This window comes from Typopeltis vanoorti, chromosome 11, assembly GCF_054136105.1.
Source record: "Typopeltis vanoorti isolate ZY-2024b chromosome 11, IOZ_Tvanoo_1.0, whole genome shotgun sequence".
Lineage (NCBI taxonomy): Eukaryota > Metazoa > Arthropoda > Arachnida > Uropygi > Thelyphonidae > Typopeltis > Typopeltis vanoorti.
In genome coordinates, this window is record NC_143559.1 from 71,396,979 (window position 1) to 71,414,644 (window position 17,666).

The window sequence follows — 17,666 nt, forward strand, 5'->3', positions numbered from 1 at the left end:
GAACCATTGTTTATTGTATGCGTGCTTGTAAGTTCTTGTGAATACCAGTATTGAATAACTGCAACATGGCTATCAGGGATGTTGTAACTTAAATTGCTGTTCAAATGTTCAGGATTAGGGAGGATTTCCCTGGATTCCACAATTTTCCTTTCAAACTCATCACTGCAGCGAAAAATGTTTTCGGATTTATCCCAGCAAACTGAGTGACTTTGTAGATCATCATGAAAATTGTTTGAGAAAAGAACATGACTGGAACATAAGAGAGACATCTCCTATAAAAGATCACATGCAGATGCATGTGATCTTTTATAGGAGATTCTCTCTTATGTTCTTCTATACGTAGTTCAATAGATTTGTTAGTCTGTCCAAAATAAGGAATATTACAATCGCACCATAATTTGTATACACCTGGATATTTTAGATTGAGATGAATAGGCTTCGGATGGCTTATAAGAGAACGGATTTTAGAAAGTGTAGTGAAAAACTTCCTGATGTTGTATTTTCTAAGGACTTTAGCCAATTTATTGGAGATGCTACCTTTAAAATTAGTAGTTTCCTTAGTACACTGCCTAGGAGGATCCAGAAGAAATTTCTTAATCGTTTTTTCAGAATATCCATTTCATTTAGAGATAAGAGAAAGGTAATTAATTTCTTTTGGAAGCTCATCTGGTTTATTTAAAAGAGAGCGTGCTCTGTGTCCTAAGGTAGAAATAGTTCCGAGCTTTTGTGGTGTATATATATATATATATCATCTTCTTTTCCCCTCTTTTACCTTGTGGTGTCGAGGGTTTATTAATCATCAGACCTCAAACCATTCACAGGATAAGGTGGTCAGCCCTATGCCCTGGTGTATTCTATGACCTGTGGTGATGTTTTCAGGGCCAGTTTGCCTGCTTTGAGGCATGAAAAACCCCAGGATAAACTGGGGAAAAAAATCCTACTGTCCATGCCCAAGACCGGCTAACCTGGCTATGGCTGAGGAAGATCCTTCAGGAATCAAACTTAGGACACTCCTTCCACAGGCATATGGTTGTGAAGCGCACAGCTACTAGGCTAACCACATGGACTACACACACACACACACACATATATATATAACATTGGTTCTAATTCTTTGCATTTCTTCAAGCACCAATTTGTTGAACTAAAATCAGCAGAACTGTGAGAGAATATTAAAAAGGTGAGGGTGATATCACAGTACATAAAATTTACATTTAGCCGTTTTTTCCAGATTATCTATTACTGTTTGTTTTAATTCTAAGACAAGTGTAGTATCCTGCAAAGATTTTGCAGTACACAGAACTGGAAAATTTCTATAATTAATTTGGAAAATGTTATAGACTTACAACACAGAAATACTTACTGACTTGGGTTCATTATAACCACAATTAGCTGGCTGAATGAATAGCATCTCTGCTTTCCAACCAACATGCTACATGTTCAAATCCCACTGTGGGCATGGACGTTTGTGAATGTAAATCTTTAGGTGACAGATGAATCCTACCATGCTAATTACTGGAGACTTGAAGTGACTAGAAAGTACTATGTTTGTTCTCCAAAACCAGGGTTTCCAAATAACCTAACCCTTAGCCTAATTTAAAAAACCTACTTTGAAAAAATTGGAGAAAGCCTAAAGAAAATATGCAGGAGGATAATGAAACTACTGTCTATAACAAAAAAATAACACAAGGATGATTGGACACATTGATATGTATTCTCATAAAAGTGGGGGAGGAAGGAAAACAATCTGCATAACAGAGTCCAAAAATGAGAAACATATACTAAAATTAGATTTGATTTGTGATTTATAATCTACTTTGAAAATAAGCCTCTCTATTAATGATATTTTGGCACTTTGTCATAAAATTTTATGCCAAATTACTCTGTGTGATTATTAGAATCAGGGTGCTTAAGGGTCAAAGCTATATAACTGGGAGGAGACCTCCACATCCTTTAAAGGAATGTGGAGAACCAATCAGGGTTTCTGACCTAATGTCCAATCCTCACCTTCTCGTGGTGCACCATGTTAGGTATCTACCTGGATACTAAACGAACGAAGATAAGCTGGCAATTCGAGATTTAGCTGTATTCTTATTGGCTTAAACCAAAATAAAAAATGATGGCACAACATCACAGAATTTCATGCCAGCTGGGGTGTTGCCCAATTAAACAAGGGCCGCTGTTGTTTTCGCCAGGGAACGAAGGCAAACAGCGAGAAGTCAGCTACTGGAACAAATCCTAAAAACCCACCTCAACTCAACATCACCAAAGTTCAAGATCGGTACTATCAACATAAGAAGCCTGAATCTGAATGGCAAAGAAGTGGAGCTAGCTGAGGAATCAGATAGGTACCAGATCGACATAATAGGGGTGGCTGAAACAAAAAATGCAAAAACTGGCGAGATCTTTCTGAGCAAGAAATACAAAATGTTATATTCAGGCAATGACAATCAAGGAAAAGAAGGAGTAGCCATAGTATTCAACACTAAATACGAGACAAATCATCTTGAATGGCAAGCAGTCTCAAGTAGAGTGATGTGGGCAAATATGAGAATGGATAACTGGACAATGAGACTTATTTGTGCCTATGGTGAAACAGAAGGTTCTACTAAGGTAGAAGTGGAGGAATATTTTGAGACTTTAGAGAAAGCAACTTACACAATAAAAAAGGAAAAGTTGGTCCTTGTTGAGGAATCTAAATAGCAGAGTAGGAAATGATTGTCAGACATATAAAAATACATAGGCTGTTCAATAAGTAATCAGACTATATTTATACAGAAAACAGATTACCTTTAATCGTCATCATTTACATGGTCTTTTTCGAAGTAACTACTGTGAGATGCAATGCATTTGTCCCAACATTGCGTCCACTTCTTAAACACATGTGAGAGTCCGTTTTTTGAGAGTTCTTTCAAAACCGCCTCCGCAGCTTTTACACATGCTTTGTTGCTTTCGAAATGGCGGCCTCTTAGTGGTTTCTTGAGCTGAGGAAACAGCCAGAAATCGCACAGTGTGAGATCAGGACTGTATGGAGAGTGTGGTAGGATATCTGTGTTGTTCTTCTGCAAAACATCCACTACACAACCAACAATATGTGGCTTTGCATTACCGTGGTGCAATAAGAAGCCATTCTTCAACAATGGACACTTCCTTTTGACGTGCTTGATGATAATCGCTGCTGTGTTGATCATTGTCTCTGTGATGGACGTTGAAGGTCTTCCCTCACGTTCAAGATCTTCCACATTTTGCCTTCCTTCCTTAAAAGTTTTATGCCAGCAATAAACACTTGCCCTCGACATTGCTTCATCGTGGAAAGCTTCGCATATCATGTTAAAAGTGTCCAATGCCAATTTTTGCCAACGCAGACAAACTTTAATCACCTAACGCTGTTCCAAGGATGCTTCCATTTCAAAGACTGGTCGAACCTCGTAGGCGTGCCGATGAGCACTTGCATTTAGTCACGTGACACTCTGGCACATCAGCCCGTATACGCCATCTATCAACCTCTTTTGTTAATACATACAGCAACATTTCTTTATACAACAGAAATAAATATTGTGATGAGTGGTTTCACCACAGTAAAATTAGTCTTATTACTTATTGAACAGCCCACGTATATTGGGAAAATTTGGAGAAAAGAGCAAAGCTAATAATAATGGCAAATACCTGTTGGATTTCTGCCCAGGATAAGGACTGGTTATTACTAACACAACGTTCCAACATAAAAACGTGCACAAATTCACATGGTGAGAAGAGGCAAGGAATAAGAAAAATCTCATAGACTATGTTATTGTTGATAGTTATGTTTTCTCCCTGGTGCAAGACACCAGAGTGTACAGAGGATTTGAAATTGGAAGTGATCACCATTTAGTCTTGAGCAGGATAAAATTGAATTTATTAAAAAGAAGAACATGTAAGAAAGTTTTAAAGGGAATAAAAGTTGAGCAGCTCTCAGATGTTAACTGTAGACTAAAATACACAAATATTATTCAAGAAAAAATGAAAGAGTTTAAGAACAGGAACCAAAGCTTGGAGATTCAGTGACAAGCCCTGAAGAAAACACGGAGTGATTCAGCCAGAAAGGCATGTGGAAAGGTTGTCTGAAAGGATAGAAAAATAAGAACTCCATGGGAAATTAAAGAGGCGGTGAAAGTAAAGAAGAAAGCATATCAAAAGTTCCTGGCAAATCTCAGAAAGCTAAAACTGTGTAAAACTAGCTAAACAAAAGTCATGAGAGGACTTTGGTAAGAACATAGAAAATAAATATCAAGAAGGTGGCAAGATATCCTGGAGGTTGTTGAAGAAGCTCAGAAATAGAGGAAAGAGTGCTGTAAAAGGAGTTAGAGATGATAAAGGTGACATGAAAATAGGAGAAAAAGATATCCTTGAATTATGTGGTAATATGGAGTAATTACTTCGAAAAATTGCTAAATGAAACAAGCAGTGATGATGGTGCAGTGGTAAAAAACACTGAACAGGCATGAAGTCAGGAATACATATCCATACTTGAAGAAGAAAAAGCCATTATTAAAAGCCTGAAATGTGGAAAGGCTGCAGGAGTAGATGATATTCAACCACAAATGCTGAAGTATCAAGTTATAAAAGTCTTACAGTGGCTGCACTGCATAGTTCAGAAGGCCTGGACAGAGGAACGAACTGCAGATGATTGGAGTAGAGCTCTCATAGTAGCCATATATATAAAAAGGGAAATAAAACTGAATGCAAGAATTACAGAGGTATTTCTCTACTGAGTGTTCCTGGTAAGATATATGCAAGTATACTTGAGAAACAGTTGAGAAGGATTGTCGAAGAGAAGCTTGGTGAAGAACAAGCTGGATTCAGGCCAAATAGAGGCTGTCACGATCAGATTTTCACTTTATGACAGATAGTTGAGAAATCATAGGAATATAACAAAGATCTGTATTTAAGTTTCGTAGATCTGAAAAAAGAATATGACAAGGTGTCAAGAGAGCAGCTATTCGAAATGACAGAGTTATATGGTGTCAATGGGGCATTATATCAAGCAATACTTAGTCTTTATTTGAGTTGTAAGTCAGCAGTTAGAATTGAAGGAAGTACAGGAAGATGGTTTAATGTTAAATCTGGTATCAGACAAGGATATATATTATCCCCTTTGTTATTCATTATCTATATGGATCACATTATGAAGGAAAGTGGTATTAAAATATATCAAAATAGGATACCCTGATATCAAAATAGGAGATGTTAATCTCAGCTCTTTGCTTTATGCAGATGATGTTTTACTTCTAAATAAATCTGCTACAATTCTGCAAGATTTCCTGAATAAAGTGAATAACTGTTGTAATAGATATGGTATGAAGGTTAGCATTAAAAAGACAAAGACAATGAAAATAGGCAGAAACATTGAAAATATCAACTGCATTGTGAATGGAGAACGTATAGAACACGTAACACATTTCAGCTACTTAGGCATGATTTTTAGTGAAGATGGTAAATTAAATATGGAAACTAACAACAGAATCAACAAAGCTGGTATGGTAGGAAGTCAACTGAATAAATTTATATGGAATAAGAGAGAAATTAGCCAAAACACTAAATTAGCTGTATACAAGAAAGTATTCAAGCCAATTTTAACTTATGGATCTGAGAGTGGATCAGAAGTAAATCACTCTCGACCAAAGACTAGACACTGCAGATATGAGAGTCCTGAGAAAGATTAGGGGCTTGAACAGATGTCATCAATGGCAATATCATATTAAAAATGACGATATTAGTAAAGAACTTGACATTGTCAGCATTCAGGAATAGGTTAGCAGAGATAATCTCAGGTGGTATGGTCACTTAAACAGAATGGGAGAGGAAAGATTAGCAAAACAAGTGTTCTCTGCCAGGTTGGCAGGAAAAAGACCCAGAGGAAGACCAAGATATAGGTGGATTGATACAGTAAAAATTGCATTAGAAGATAGAAATATAAGATCTGATAATGTTGGAATCTTGACAGGTAACAGACTGATTTGGAGGAAAACTGTAAATAGTAATGATGTAATTTTTCATGTAGTGCTATCATATCCTGTACATCCATTGAGGATATATATATCAGGAATTTGATGATGACGATTAAAATCTCTGTAGCAAACAGTTGAATGAATGATTAGAACAAGTAGCCTTTGAATGGAAAAACCTGAATTCAATTCTTGCCAGGATGAAAGGAATCTTTATGTAGGCTTTTTCAGCTGTAGGTGAATTTGCTGGTCTCATATACGATAGCAGGGTTCTTTTCTCCCTTGTTCAATGCAGTTTCGATATAACACGGTCTACAAATTGTAGTAACCCTTTCTCTTTCCACATATTTTTCACCGTGCGACTTAAAAATCAAATTTTATCTTTGTTAAATTTATGTCTGCCCGTATCACACATGTAGTTATAAGTAGGGAATTTATATTAGGGGAAGTACCTTTAGCACGCATGTCAATTGTTTACCGTATAAAGTGTTTATTAAATTAAGGGGATAAAAATCCCTTATTATTTTACAGCCAATATGCGAAACTCTAAGATCGAAAACTACGATCTAAGATCATAGATTAGATCGATTAGATTGTAGTTTTCGATCTTAGAGTTTCACATACTGGCTGTAAAATAATAAGGGATTTTTATCCCCTTAATTTAATTAACTTCGCCAGAAAAAAATAGCCGTTTGGCTTTTCATCATAGTTAAAGTGTTTAATGTTGAAAATTGTCTTCGTTTTCTGCCAGGAAAGGCATTAAAAATCATAAGTGTGTTAATCTCAAGCCTAGCACTTTATCTTTTGGTGAGTTACATACAATATGTAATGGCTTTTTTTTTTTATGTAGAAAATTTATTTTTATAGTAATGGCCACTTAGAGGGCTTTTGCAATATGGCTGAATTAATTGTTGGGGAAATAGATTTTTGAAAATAGATAATAGAATTAGATGCAACTGGTACAATTAATAAATGATGTTGAACCAAATGGTGGGGAAAGTTCTGCCGAAGATTCTGATTGTGATGAATCCATTAAAGAATTCAGTTTAAAGAAATTAGCAGAAGGATTGGCCTTGGCAAGTAAGTTAAGAAGTTATTTTATGGATAATGATCCCTCAATGGAGTGCTCCGGAAAATTCATGAGACAATTGGATATTTGTTTAGCTCCATAACTTAATAAAAAATTTCAGCATAGTGGTAAGCAAGGTCATTTTACTGACTTCTTGATAACTAAACCAGCCAAAGTATGCAATGAGAATTATACAAATGATGGATGTCCAAGAGATTTCAAGTGACGATGATGTCTGGTCACTTATAAAGTTCATGCACGAAATGTTCGTTTTGAAGACAGTGATGACGATTAAAATATGTACTTTATTTTGCCTAAATCATTTATGCATTATGTGCAATGAAGTTTATGTACAATTTGTAATTTTATAAGTTTATACCATGTATGTTTCTTAGTTTATATGTTTTTGTAACTTACGTGAATATCATCAGAATTAAATAAAAACATTTTTTGTTGGATATGTCATTGTTGTTTATATAATTAAAAAAAAGAGCAATTTCGAAACATAACCCTACTTTTTCTATATGATCTGAGTCTCACATGACACGATTTATATAACTCGAGATTTCCATGGAACCTAACATCCGCATTATATGAGAGTTACCTGTACTGTGTAATGGGTAGTAAACGGCATAGATCATGTAGTGTAGAATACCCTCCCATGATAAGATCTTAAACTCAAAAAAAAAATGTGTTACATAATAATAACTATTATTATTTAATAACATTTAAATATCTCCTGACATTAAAAGTTTGTTACTAAGTTGTCAGGCTTGAATTCAGAGCCTCTATAACTCAGTCAGTTTCAACAATGCCCTTTGGCTGGAAAGTCCTGCATTCAAATTTCTTCTAGGACAGAAAGAATCTTTATCAGGGCTTTCAAATTGAAGGTGAGTTAGTCAGTCTCATATGGAGTGGCAGGGTTTTTTCCATCCCTGAAAATTGTTTTTTTGCATTCTACAAAGCAGGTAAACCAGCTATTAAGACACAATCAATTAACAGACATAATACACAGACCTTGTAGCCTGAGTTGCTTGGCAATAAATCCAAACAAACCAATCATGCTTGAACTCATATTATTTTCTCTAAAAATTCTGCTAAATGGACATCAGGAGAGTATAATGATATAATTTCTTCTCAACTATAATTAAAATTGAATTCATGGATACTGAACTTAGCAGTACAGTAAGCTTATTTAAACTAATGAACATATTGATTTTAAAAGCAAGTACTCAGACACATTAGATACATTTTTAGTGCACTTGAATAGCTAACATCCTGAAATACACTTTACTATATAAAAAGGAAAGTGTATCCCCTTCCTAGACACACTAGTTATGCAACTGTCAAATGGTTTGTTATCCTTTTCCACATATTCTAAAAAGAATTTGCCCAAACAATCGCACCATTATCCATCTCAAACAGTACAGCATCCTCAAAACACTTACATTAAATTCAGGACTATTTCTTTAAACGACACAGTACTGTTACTGAACTTGATACCTTTGCAACACTTTGTTTAGCTAATGGCTACAACCCCTATAAAATAGGTAAAATATTGCACCCCCTTCTTCCCCCTCCAGCAATCAACACACAAGATCACAACAAGACTATTCCCATCTTCTATATTCAAGATACATAAAAAATGAGCTAAAGTGTTCAGCAAATATAATCTCCAAACTACTTTCAAACCACATATCCAACTAGCAATATTCATTCGTCCTAAGGATCAGCTTCATTCACTTACACATCCTGAACTGTATAAAGTTCCTTGCATATGCAATTTAGCCTATTTTGGACAACTTGATAGCTCTATTGGCATCTACCTTGAAGAGCATAAAATCTATCTCCTTCACGGTGATCAGACTTCATTAGAAAAATTATGGAAACAACCCATATTAAAGTAAAACTTCAGTTTAATATAAACCAATCAAAAATAATCACTTGATGTTTTGACCTTCACATTAAAGTCATCATCTGGAGTATACACATATATACAAAGAAACAAGCTGCACTACAATCTACATGGTATGCTAAAGTTACATTGATTTGGTCAACCATTAAAACTACCAGCCTGATCTCTGGTGAGAAAAAAAAAAAAAATTACGACATCAATACTAGAGTCCTGTTATTATTATTATTATCTAGTTGGTAACAAAAATAAATTAAGCTAGAAAGCAACATGTTCGCACAGAGTTGCAAGTTTTCCAGAAAACCCTGATTTTAGGACTCTAAGTAATCATTTCAGCTTTTATTGGCCACCATCCATAATGTTTTGTTTTACTTTATATATATACTTATATGAGTAACTTAGTGCGAACATGTTGCTCTCTAGCTTAATTTATTTTTGTAACCAAATAAGACAATAATAATAACAGAACACTAATGTTGATATAGTAAGTATTTTTTTTTCCACCAGAGGTTAAGCCAGTAGTTTTAAAGGGTGACTGACCCAAATCAATGTAACTTTAGCATACTATGATTGTAGTGCAGCTTGTTTCTTTGTATATATGTGTATATTCCAGATGATGACCTTAATGTGAAGGTGAAAACTTCGAGTGATTATTTTCGTTTATATTAAACTGAAGTTTTACTCTAACTACTAGTTGCTTCCATAATTTTTATAATGAACATAAAATCTACATCAGCAATCATCAATATTGACAATTAGCACTGGCACTCCCATGCTCTTGACATTCCTTCACAAAGGATTAAATGGAAAAAAACATCTGTGCTGCATGGAAGGCATTAACAGATCTGAGAGACTATTTTTAGAGTTTGTTTGATAAATTAATTATCTTCCTCTTTATGAATAACAACCAATATCTAAGCCATCTATATGTAATTTAACCATGACTGATCTTCCTGTTAGCTATAACATATGTCCATTGAATGAAACATGGATGTAAAGTGTACAACTGTTTCAGTTAAATGCCTGTGGGAAACTATTGAAATAGCATGGATATGGAGTGTATGATGGCTAGTATATTTCATTCACTGTGGCTAGTTGAGTGGTTAATCTTCCTATCACAGATAGGATTTGAACCTAGGTCTTTTTAAGACTAAACTATTTGTATTATTTATATTATTTATCTCAATAACATTAGATTCAAAATAAGATATTAATATTATGCTTACTACTAAAAGGATCTATTCTCAGAGCTTCTCTTTGCTGTAAGGATTCTTCAATATCTCTCCTTTTAACACACTGAATTCCCAGATTTGGAAAACTACAAAAAATTATTTATACATACGTTAATTTCAAAGTGCTTAGATATATGTATGCTAATATAGAAGAAATCAATATAAAAAGATACTAGTTTTGGATATAAGTTGATTTTAAAAAATGGCAAAAAATAAGCTACATTTAGCAAATCTGTGTATTGAATTAATTTTATAAATAAAACACTTTTATAAAAAAAATTTCATTATAAATCTATTATAAATTTGATAAAAATTTATAAAAATTTGTAAAAAAAACCAGTAAGTTTCTTTAAAATAATACACTTAGCACATTTTTAATGAAATTTTCAACAATTATCCTCTAAAACAGGGGTCACCAAACTTCTTTGACCGTCGACCCCTTCAAGAGTTTCTTGACTTTTTATCGACCCCTTCTATTTTACTATTACGTAATTATAATAGGACATGCAAAAAAAAGACGCTTATGCGAGTTTTTAGATTGTTTATTTTATAGTTAGTGTTTATTGTATGTACAATATAGTATATATTATTATATTGGCTTAAAGTCAAAGGCATACGTTTTTGAGTTCCTTCTTAACATTACATATTTGATAGGAGGGATAAATAATATATAAAATATAAAATTTAATTTAGATAACAAAATAACAATAATACAACTTCCTTATATATATGAAAATAGGACTTTTATTAACTTATTAATATTATTATTTTCGGCAACTCCAAGGAGTCGACAGACTTGTCGAGGCAGGCCCTAACATCATGTCAAGAACAACTATTCGACATTCACACAGTCTCTATCATACTTCGACTTGAACTCATTCACAGTCATAGCACCCAAAACAGACTCTGGCAGCTTATTCCACTCATTCACCACTCTCCAAGTAAAAAACCTAGTTCTAACACTCCTGCTAACCACACTCTTGCCCAGCTTCCATGTATGACCCCTAGTCCTCCCACCACCAGTCCTATTCTCAAAAATATCTTCTGAATTAATCTTATAGAAACCCTTCAGTAATTTGAACGTCTCAATCATATCACCCCCTTTTCTGCCTATCAACCAATTTTTGCAACCCACAAATCTTCAACCTGTTCTCATAAAGTTCATTCCATAGACCTGCTATCATCTTAGTCACTCATCTCTGGATCATCTCCACCTCCTTCCCATCAAGAAGAAACACTGGCACCCATATCTAGGCACAGTAGTCTAGATGGGGTCTTATCAAGGCTCGATACAGAGGAACAATAACTTGTTCGTCTCTGCTTGTTAAAGTATTTTTCAGCAACCAAGTGATTTGATGAGCTGATTTAGCCACTTTTGCAATGTGCCCCCTAAACTTCAACTCCCTATCCACCAACACACCCAAATTCCTGGCCTCATCAATCTCCTGGAATACGGTTCCACCAATGTGATATACTGCTGCTAATCTTTTCACCCCAAAATGCATAACCTTACAACATTAAATCGACATCCATTTTCCTTAGCCCAGTCCTCCAAACTATCCAAATCATCTTGCAAAATTTTGACATCCTGTGCACTCACTATTGCTCTACCCAACTTTGCATCATCAGCAAACAAGTGAACACTTCCTCTCAGATTCTTTCCTATATCGTTAATGAACAAATTGAAAAGTAGTGGTCCAAGAACAGAACCCTGCGGCACACCACTAGTCCCAAGCCGTCTTTTGGACTCTACTCCTGAATAAACCACTCTCTGATATCTCTCCATCAACCACCCTCCTATCCATCTCACCAACTCTATATCCATCCCCCATATGCTGCAGTTTACTTATCCTGTCAATGGCCTTAGCAAGGTCCAGTAGAATCACTGTAAACCCATTACCCTTATCCAGTTCAGCCATCACTGTGTTATAAAACGTGAGCAAGTTACTGAGGCATGATCTACCCTTCACAAAACCATGTTGTTCCCCATACAGTATCCCATTTTCATTTATCCAATCCTGTATTTTTCTCTCGACTAATTTCTCCAAGACCTTGAAAACGATTTCTGATATGCTAATCGGTCAGTAATTTACAAACTCTTGGAAACTCCTTTATGCAGTGGAACTATTTTCACCTCTTGCCACCTACCCCTTGGGACTAACCCAGACCCGAGACTCAAATTAAACTGGTCAAGGGCACTGACAATTCTTTAGCAGCTTCACGTTCGACACGAGCTGGTATACCATCTAATCCCACAGACGTATTGACATTCAGGTTTTGTAATAGACTACTCACCTCCACTTCATTCACCACAATTCCCGTATAATCTATTGGTTCATTCATTCCTACAATATCACCACCTGGATGATATATTCTTACAAAGTGCTCACTCGGTAATTCAACTATATCAACTGTTTCGGCTACCTCCCTACCATCGACATTCTTTAAAATCATTCTGCCATATACATTTTTTCTTTAACTTGCAACATATCGAAAAAACTGTTTGGGATTCTCTTTAGCATGCATGGCTAATGGTCTTTCATAATCCGTTTTTGCTTTTCTTACCACACTCGTTACCCTTCTGACCTGCGCTTTATACCGTTCATGTGCCTGCCAGTCACCTTTCTGATTAAATTCCTTCTATAGTTTTTTTTTTTTTTTTTTTTGCAGCTTAAGCTTAATGGTGTTATTCATCCATTTAACCCTACTTGATTTATTATTCGGACACTAGGTATACAGTCAGCCATTGCCTCATGCAAACACTTCCTAATCGCCTCCCATGCACTATTACCATCTAGCCGTTGCAGTTTTACTTGCCATGGCACTGAAACAATCAAACTCCTAAGCTTGTCATACTTACCACCACGAGAATTCCACATGCACCCTGTCTTAATTGTAAAATCCACACCTTTAGCCACCTCCCAAGTCAAGACCCTATGATCACTCTCACAATTGGTGGTGGCAACATGGTCATATTCGTTACAGCCAAATTCTCAGATGCAATTACTAGGTCAAGCACTCTCTGACCCCCTAGTATTTTCCATTACATGCTGTCGCAGATAGTTATCCCTTAATAATCGCATAAAATCCAATTCCTTCCTCCAATGTGTCCTCTCCTCCCTCCAATCAATGTTACCATAGCTGAAATCATCCATAATAATCACCCTCCTTCCACTCATTTCTTCTATTTGCTTATGGATACTATCTCCACCATTTACTCCATCACCTGGTCTATAGCAGCACCCAAATGTATATTTTGTTCTGCTAGTTTCAATCTCACACCAAATAGCCTCAAATGTGATCTTTTCTCTATCCTGCAGTTCCACTTCTATTCTCCTTGGCTGTAGCTCATCAGCTATCATCAATAACACTCCTCCCCCCATTATATTCTCCCTGTCACTCCTGAACACACCATACCCCCCTCACATTCAATCCTACTAGCTGTGTCATCTTCTGTCAGCCATGTTTCACTAATGCCAATAACCTGTGGTCTGGAAGTGCCAACCAAGGCCAAAAATTCTTCCCTCTTGTTCCTAATACTTCTGGCATTTGTATACATGAATTGCAGAAGCCCATTTATCCCATCCCTATTTTGATGCCTTATACTACTATCCCATTCTAATTCGTGGTCTTTCTTACTCGCTTGGGCATATTACACACATTCATACACTCAACTGTCTCCCTAAAGTCTGCATATCTACTTCCTCCCCCCTTAATAACTCTAGTTTCCCTGTTTCTGCACATCCACTTCCACTACATTCGACAACACCTTTTCAAGTCTCCGTACACCAAATCCATTGAAATGTAAACCATCCATTTTATATAAATCCTTTCGCCCATTGAACTCATTCCACAAATTCCACGCTACTCATCAAACATAATTCACGCAAAAAGTCATTTGCAATTATGGGCCTCCTATACTCTTCACTGTCATACTGTGGCAACAGACTCACCATCCTAACTCTCTCACTCTTCTCTTTTACTACTTCAAGCAATTATTCCTTCACATCCTCACTCATAGCTATTTTGTCTGCTTTCAAATCATTTGTACCTGCTACCACTATCAATTCTTTCACCCGCTGCTTTTGCATTGACTCGCTTACATCCTTAACGTTCGCACCAGGTTGGTACGATTTTGTTAAACTCTCAACTAACACACTTCTTACTAAGGAATCTCCATACAACACTAGCTCTTTCATTTTGTTTACACTCACTATCATACTCTTATTTTTTTCTATCATACTTTTGCCGTTTATCAGTCGCTACGCTCAGTAAATATTTTTGCCAACGCTCCAGCTGCCAATTTGCCCTGTGTATCACTCCACGTAATCGAGTGATCTCACTCATTGCATCAGTCTCATCATTTTTATTCTCTGATAATTCATTCATTCGTTCTGTATGTTTACCTTTATCCTCACTTTCAAAGCCACTCTCATAGCTATCTGGTACTACCTCGCAATTATCACTATTTTCTAGATTCTCACTTTCGACAATGATATCACTCTCACGACCTCAAACACTCTTTAAATCCTCACATTCTTTACACTTTCTGCACACACATTCACTCCACTATCATTGTTTAACCAGACTCCAACTGCTCTCCTCAATGCATACATTTCGCAAACGGTACACTGAATCAAATCCTTTAAATTAAAATTTTTAGACAAAGATGGTGGCTTGGACGCCATCTTTGTTGTATTCCTCTTTATGGGGGATATATGCATGATAATCGTATCTATCAATTTACTATTTAAAATACTCAGAAAACACCGAAAAATCACCAGGACATGCTAAAATACGAAAAGTAAACAATACTATGTAAATACTATGCAAATTCACCAATTATTACTCAAAATGACACTTATCTGTTCAGGAGCTCTCCACAAACACTACACACCATGTAGCCCTCTAACTTAGTATACAATTTACTAACATTGTCAATGTGAAGGGTGTGCTTCGTGACTCTTGACAAGATTAGCAATATTGGGTTCAAAATTAGTAAGTTTCAGCCTTAAATCGCCACAGAATTCGATATCTAGCTTATTTCTTTGTTTTGTTAAAATGGAATTAACATGGCTGAAACCAGCTTCAACCATGTACAAGCTTGGAAATGCAAGCAAAAAGGGGAGTACCACTTCAGAAAGTTTTGGATATTTTTCTACAACATTTATATTCGTCCAAAAGTAACTTAAAGTCCTATTTTTAAAAAGCGTCTTAGCTTCAAGATCAACTGACAATTCAATAAGTTCATCTTGTAAGTTACATTCGATATTTTCAATACTGCAGAAAATGGCATGATAACCCAATCTGGAATGTGCATGTTTTTAAAATCTGCAAAGCGCAATTTAAAATCGTCGCTCAAATTTTGAAGATGTTTTGTGTATATTTCTAAGTCTTCATCTTTTATTTCCAATTGCCATAGATTCGAAAAGTACTGAAAATCTTTTTGTAACAATGATGATTTAAATAAGGCTAATTTAGCTTAGAAGCCTAAAAGAACTGTCCGAGCTTGAATAATCTTGACATCTTTACCTTGTAGACGGGTCTGTACATCATTAAATTTTGAAAATAAGTCCACCAAGTAAAACAACTCAACAAATCTTTGTAGACGTGCACCTCTAGACAACCATCTTACTTCAGTATGCAAGAGTAATTGGTTTGATACTGCATCATTTTTTTCACAAAGTTTGGCAAACAATCGCAATTTAAGAGGATGAACTCTAATTTGATTAATAGATTTAATACACACTCTTAGAGTATCATGCAGTTCGTCACTGAGAGTTTTTGCCACCAAATGGTTTCGGTGCAACACACAGTGAATAGTACATACACTTGGAACTTTTTCTTTCAGAAAGGCAGCGAAACGGCCCACCATTGCAGGTGTGCCATCTGTGGTTACTGCTGTTATATTAGTAAATGGAATATCATACTTATTTAAATATTCCTTCAATCGCTGAAAAATTGTCAACCCCGTTCCATCACTTTCAAGATATTTTGCAAATAAAAATTTGTCAATAATTTGATGTTTGGTTTTACTATAATATCTTACATAAGCCATAAGAATAGAAAACTATCGAATGTAGATTCATCAAGTTGGATGGAGAACTTACTATTTTTGAGTTCTGATACTACAGTTTTTTCTACATCTTGAATCATTTCACCAATACGTCTTTTCACGGTATTCGCACTCAATGGTAAGCATTTGAAAACATGGCCAGAATCTTTTTTCATTATGGTTTCAATTACTTCTTTGATTACGGGTATAACAATGTCCTCTGCAATTGTATATGGTTTTCCTTTTTTTGCTATATTAAAAGAAATAAAGAAATCTTGTGGGAGGCTGTTAATCCTTGTTTATTATCAGCTTCGGCAGGTGCTTTCATAAATGATTTTATAGTTGGTCAATGTGTGTATTTCTCTTTCAGCTCTAAAAAAGTCAAGATCTTTATCTTTCTTATCGGGATGGAGTCTATGAAGATGATCTTTCATTTTTGCTGGTTTCATTGCATCATTACTAAACATTTTTTCACAAAGAAGACACACAGGTCTCATTTCGTTTCTTAATGAAGCAATAAATCCAAGTTTCAAATATTCTAACGAATATTGTCTACATTTCTTTTTAGAATCTGAAGCTGCCATTGTGGTTACTGAGGTTGTAACAAAATAATTAAAATTGAAGTCAGTAAGCAAAAGTAATAAGTCTAAATAATATACCTACTCACGTATTTCTATAGGATGTACAAAACTACCAGCCCTGCTCAACTCTTCAACATAGAGAAGTTTAGTTCGTGAATGAATAACGATCAAATTATAATATGTATGTTGATGAATTTTAGAACATTAACGCTCACTTGTATGTCGATGCGTAAAAATGAGACTGGGATTGAATATGCGTAAGTATAAGTAAATAAGCAACCGTGCACATGTTGCAATCTCGCTCCCACCGTGCCGGCCGGGTGGGAACCACCGACATCCGTTTATTGGTAAATACATCGTTTTGGCCTACTTGATTGGCCTCTGTAACTATTTTCATGACCTTGTTCCATCTTACAGGTCCTATTCATGTCACTGTTCCCACAATTCACTCTTAATTGCATTGTCATTCAGGATAGAGGTAATCCAAGTTAACCGAATTAAATATTACCCATACAATGATGTCTTATATTTTTCTATCGACCCCTGCTCTAAAATATGATGGTGGTGCCTCAAGTAAATAACGAAAGCAGTAAGTAAACAGCATGCCATTTTAATTATTGACTTGTAAAATTCGTTCAGGTGAAAGTGAGCCTCATCTCCGCACAAAATCATTCATGGTTATGCAGCATCCAACTCCACTCGAGCAAGGAATGTTAAAGTGAATGACAATTGACTTTCAAAGTCCTGCAGGTGCGACTCATGTGTCAGGGGTATCTCGAATGGACATAAATGCAGAGTCTTCCACAGAATTTTCTAGACAATTGTGTAAAGCA

At 35.6% G+C, this 17,666-nt stretch overlaps 1 protein-coding gene across 3 annotated transcripts in view; it reads right to left on the reverse strand.

Annotated features, from left to right (window-relative positions):
- The window catches only part of LOC150101719 (embryonic polarity protein dorsal-like), a 103,986-nt gene that overhangs the window by 73,934 nt on the left and 12,386 nt on the right, over positions 1 to 17,666 (reverse strand). For all 3 annotated transcript variants that reach the window (XM_090399987.1, XM_090399985.1, XM_090399986.1), the window contains one exon: positions 10,192 to 10,283. In XM_090399987.1, the coding sequence (XP_090256113.1) occupies positions 10,192 to 10,283 (92 nt within the window). The remainder of the gene's footprint in view (positions 1 to 10,191; positions 10,284 to 17,666) is intronic.